Raw genomic sequence first — 5,090 nt, forward strand, 5'->3', positions numbered from 1 at the left:
TTTACTGGCCAAACAAACTGGGGCAAATGCGTATAGTCCAGTTAGATGTAACAATTGATAAAGCTCTTTGAAGGTTCTACTGGAGTCTTGGCAGTTTGACCAAGAGTGCTTTGTTTGGCTCAGTTGAGGTGCCTAGTGGGGTTTTTTTGTAGAGCAGCGATGGTGGTGCGCAGGTGGTGGTGTTGCTGCAGCGGCTCGAGTCCCACTACCAGCTGTACAAGCTCTTGATCCAGGAGCTGGCCGTGAAGGCACACATGACCAAGTGGTCCCAGCGGCAGCTGTGAGTGCCCTTGTCTGTCGAAGGAGACGGCTTCGTGCTGATGGGATTTTGGTGCGTCTACTCCACTCCCGTCCCACGGCGGCGTGAGTGGCGAAGGAATGAGTACACGGCTTGACGTGGCGCATCGGTCCTACCATGATATCCCCAGACAGATCACGTCAAATCGAAAGGGGTGCAAATAAGGCACGGGGAAACAGTATCTCTGGGTTAGTAATTATGCACCGCCCCTCTTAGCCAGCCGAACATAGTTTCCAAGCAGTTCTAAATGGCAATAACGTAAAATCCCGTAAGGGCATCCTTCCCCGAGAGATTGGCCATCCAATTTTTCTGGCTACTCATCTAACATAAAAAATTCCAAAACATCACCCACCCCCTCTTTCTGTCGGACATTGCGCAATGTCGGACAGGAATTGCATGAACCGCGCGATCTGAAGTACCGGTACATGTGACAAGGGAGTTTGCAACGGGTTCTCGCATTTTTGTGCACGCAGTATCGGTTCCTGTGGCACGCAAGTTTGTAGCCTGTTTCCGCGTGTCTATAGCACCTAGAAATTAGGATGGATCTGCTGCATCCACAGTGTGCAGTATCCTTTTCTGTGATGCAGGAGTTGGTTGCAAACTCCTGCGTGTTTATTGTGTTGTAAAAAGCGAATTTGCCGTGTCTGTGTTATTGGTCCCCGCGTCACATGGTTTGTAGCGGGTGCCCCTGTATTAATCGCTAATTTTTTATGAAGTTTTGCTGTCTAATTTCTAAAGATAGGCCACCTTACGTTTTTCACTCTTGTCTCATTTTGGGTGGGCGCCCTTGCGGGATTTTGCGGGGCTTGAGGCTACGGCAAATACCACAATGTGACATTGCAATGGACGCTGCCCTCTTTCTGCCGAGGTGACCTACACGTTTGATATCTTTTTTGATTAAAATACCTGCATTGCCTCGAGAGGCATCATAGAAGGGACGACACATTATAACTCGGTACAAACATTGTGAAAGATAAACACGGGAGGATTCTTGAAGTGTACAGTGTTAACTCTAGGAGTACCTTTAAGTGTTTTTGCATAGAGGATGCGGGTGAGCCACTCGGTAGCCGGGGTGTGCTGAGAGAGGGGTCTCCCGCAGCTACTGCGAGCTGGCCGAGGAGATGGTGCACGAGGAGTGCCTGTCGCCCAAGTTGTTTGCGGCCCTGGTGCTCCCCCACCTGCTGGGTCTCCACGACGACCGGGTACCCAACGTGCGCATGGCCCTGGCCCGCTGCCTCACCCGGGGTGTGCTGCACAGGGGTGCGTCCCCATGCTGCATTCAGTTGCTCCAATCTGCCCACGTGCTAAGCTTCGATTTTCATTAATCGACGTTTGAACGAGTATGCTACATTAACCGTGAGCGTAAATGAGGGAGTGGGAGAAAAGCTTTCTTTCAACTCTAGTATCTTGCCAAGATTCATGTTTCAACCTTTTTTTCTTTTTGCCCCGGTGTAAACGGAACCTACTATACTCCATTCCACATACTCAGTTTTTTTTTGTTTTGTTTAGTGTCATATCGGGGCAAATTGTTGCAGATGATTATTACCAAGTAGTTCTTACAAATTGCATTTTCTGAATATCCAGACTTTAGTCTTCACTTTATGATGTTTATTGTCTCGAAATTTAAAATAGCAATTGAGAAAACGGTAAATAAAAATTATGCGGAAAAATACTAAAATTTCCATGCGCCCAGTGGTGACATCACAAATGGTAGAGACTTTCAGATCGTGCAGGTAGTCCTAAAAAGAGACACTGCCCAAAAAAAAAAATTGCAAAAAAAGTACCATAGAATACTGCGCATCTGCCCATACTACGCTAAGCACCCACACCCAGATTTGTAAGATCTGAGAAAATGTGCACAGTACATTGATATGTAAAATCGACGACAGGACAAGCGCCCATCCCCCATTTTTTTGCGACGATCCCTAAATTTAGAGTGGGCGCTTGCCCAGTATTTTACGGTAGATCTGGAAAAGAAAGTTTCAATTGTTTACACTGCATAGTTATTTTTGTATAATTTATTTTCAGTGTACCAATGCTAAAGAGAGGTGGACGTGTTTTTCTCTGTTCCACTTTTTGGCATAAACTTCTCTAGGAAAGCTATTGTTTAATAACAAGACAAAAGGAATGTCCCACTCATTGTTTTTCCTAGCCATAATAGGCAATGCAACTGTGGCATTGTTTTTTTTTTTTGTTTTTTTTTTTTTTACTTTGTGAATGTCTTTTACGACATCAAAGACAAAAAATACATTTGATTTTTCAGAGCGATGCTAGCAAAAAATAAATTACTTTTTGGAAATTGTTTTGACAGTTGCACTCTCGAGGCACTCTGCTGCATATCCAACGAAGAAAAACGTTGGGTATTATATTAGTTTCCTAACGATAGTTTCCCTAAACATTGTCAATTTATTCCTGGAAAAAACCACTATAATTTCTTTTCACAATTAATGTACATATAAAACTTTGCGCTGCATTCTGCCTCGCAACTGCCAGTATATACTGTAAATTTCATTCATATTCAGCCGAAGGTTCAAAAGTCTACCCTCTTGGGCAGTGTCCTCCCTTAAAGGGCTACTCCACCGATTTTTTCATTGTCTCCGATTTGCTTGAAACTTTGCTAAACTAACCAACAAACATCGCAAAAATAGTATCCCAAATATTAGGTCAAAATATTGTTTTTTCGCGAAGTTATTGAATTTACAGTTTTGGTCCTCACCGTGTTTTTCAAGCTCGAAGTCTCTACTGGCAACAATGAAAAAGTGACGTCAGTGGAAGGCAGGGGTTCACTCTTTGGGCTGTAGATTTCGTTTTAAACTGATTCGAAGCAGTTTCATGGTGTCAAATGAATGCTTGGGAAGCTCGCTGCAGTACCCGCGCTCCAGCACGGAACAAATGATTGGCATATTCTATTTTTTGGCTGCTTGCTCGACTGGCAAGCCTGCCTGCCACTGACGTCACGGCCCTGAAAAGCGCGCGTATATTTGAATGTTGGTTTTTGCATCATTTTCATTTGCCCATTTTGCAATAACTATTATGAATTTCGCGATTCTAAATAGCATATCGGAGAGAGTAAAGGCCGGGGAGTCAGAAAATATAGTTAGTTGAGGTAGCTCAAAAAATCGGTGGAGTACCCCTTTAAGCAGAGTACCGTGTTTACGCAATTCTAACCCCCCCCCCCGTTGTAATGCACAAGCAGATTTAGCTCCCAGATATTCAAAAACTAAATAGCTGCCGATTGTACCGCGCATGTAAAACAATGAAGGTTGAACGCATACCTCATAGAGCAGGTTCTATAAAACTCACGCCAATACAAATCTCGGTGGCTCCGAGGGTTTTCTTCCAAATTACTTCGCGAGCTCGTCGGGTCACTGGGATTGCGAGGCCACGCTGTGCTACTTCCTTACCTTTTCCCGCCAGTGTGATGGCCTTTCGTTGCACACCAATATTTCAGGCTTCCTGGGGTTCCGTGGGACCAAAATGTTCGAGAACCCTTGGTGTAAAGGGTCAATGATCAGGTTTTTTCTTACATTATCTAGTGGGAGCACTATAGTGCTTGCAAGCTGTTTAGGTTTAGAAGTACTATCAGATGAAAATATTGAATGTGAAAAGTTGTCACCTTTCTTCCATTTGGTTTCATTTTGGTCCATCCGCTTCTGGGACATTCCAGCGCCTTCAGATTCCTAACCTGAGGTACTTTACAAAACTTCTCCTTTGGATGACGAGCTCTCATTCTCAAACTTTAATTCCGAAAACCGTTGCAACTGTGAATCAGGCAAGCCAGTGCTCCAATTGGCAGTATCGCCAGTATGCAATGTGCGCATCATGCGTGCAAAGCGTCCTATTTGAAAGCTAGAAATGGCCCAGCAATGCGAAGCAATGTGCAACTAGTACGTTTCTGCTGCAGCCTTCTTCCTGACTGAGAACAATCCATACAAGGGGAAGCTCGAGGAGGTGTTGCTGAGCCTGCAGAGGGACGGGGACCGGGACGTGCGGCACTGTGCCCAGCTCTCCGGCCAGGTGAGTTGCCCAGGACGCTGTGCCAGCCCGTGTAACCGGTGCCACCTTTGCAGGCCCCCAATTGAGCACTTGAGCCGTCTACTGGAGAAACTGTGATACCACGATGGGACAGCAAGTTTGGTTGGGTGCCCCCGAGACCCCTTCTGAAGGAGACCAGTGCCAACGTCTAGTTCTCGATTGATGCCAGCCCAGCTCGCTTGCGTCCGTTTGTGCAATTCTCGGCGCACAAACAAATGGATTCAGGTGCGCGGTGGGTTTGCCCGCCACGTCAAAAGCCAGCTAGTCCCAACAAGTCTGATGATCATGGACGTCTCGTCGGCCTTCTCTGCTGCCCCAGTGTTCTACTAGGGGCAAACAAAAGGGGGATTGTATACACGAGAAGGAATATATGTTCTAATGGAATGTTCTTACAATGACAGTTGGGGACGAGGGAAAAGGTTTGTGCCTTCTGTTAGGAGGTACTGTTCTGTGATACTGGGATTCACAGGTTGCATTGTTGAAAACTTGAATGCATTGCTAGCCACGTGATAATTAGAGGAAATCTATTTTTGTATAAATTTTTCTCGACCTTTGTTTACTGCAAATAAAATGTTTGATCATATTCTGAGTTTTAGCACTGGCTGTCTGAGGAGGTTAAGAGTGCACCTTTGGTGCAAGCTCCTTCCCTTCTGCCAGGTGTTTCAGGCAGAGAATCTGCTACATCCCAAAACTATTGAATCAAAGGGGATGAAAATGCAGGCAAAACTGCAACAGTGAAGCAAAAGGTACGACGACG

At 45.5% G+C, this 5,090-nt stretch overlaps 1 protein-coding gene across 3 annotated transcripts in view; it reads left to right on the forward strand.

Moving 5' to 3' along the window:
- The window catches only part of LOC8031944 (serine/threonine-protein phosphatase 4 regulatory subunit 1), an 89,599-nt gene extending 84,683 nt beyond the window's left edge, over nucleotides 1–4,916 (forward strand). For all 3 annotated transcript variants that reach the window (XM_029995424.4, XM_040501464.2, XM_040501465.2), the window contains 4 exons: nucleotides 174–280; nucleotides 1,398–1,558; nucleotides 4,203–4,315; nucleotides 4,369–4,916. In XM_029995424.4, the coding sequence (XP_029851284.3) occupies nucleotides 174–280; nucleotides 1,398–1,558; nucleotides 4,203–4,315; nucleotides 4,369–4,380 (393 nt within the window). In that variant the 3' untranslated portion in view covers nucleotides 4,381–4,916. The remainder of the gene's footprint in view (nucleotides 1–173; nucleotides 281–1,397; nucleotides 1,559–4,202; nucleotides 4,316–4,368) is intronic.
- Nucleotides 4,917–5,090: the final 174 nt, after the last annotated feature.

This window comes from Ixodes scapularis, unplaced genomic scaffold (assembly GCF_016920785.2).
Source record: "Ixodes scapularis isolate PalLabHiFi unplaced genomic scaffold, ASM1692078v2 PGA_scaffold9__187_contigs__length_104089568, whole genome shotgun sequence".
Classification (NCBI taxonomy): domain Eukaryota; kingdom Metazoa; phylum Arthropoda; class Arachnida; order Ixodida; family Ixodidae; genus Ixodes; species Ixodes scapularis.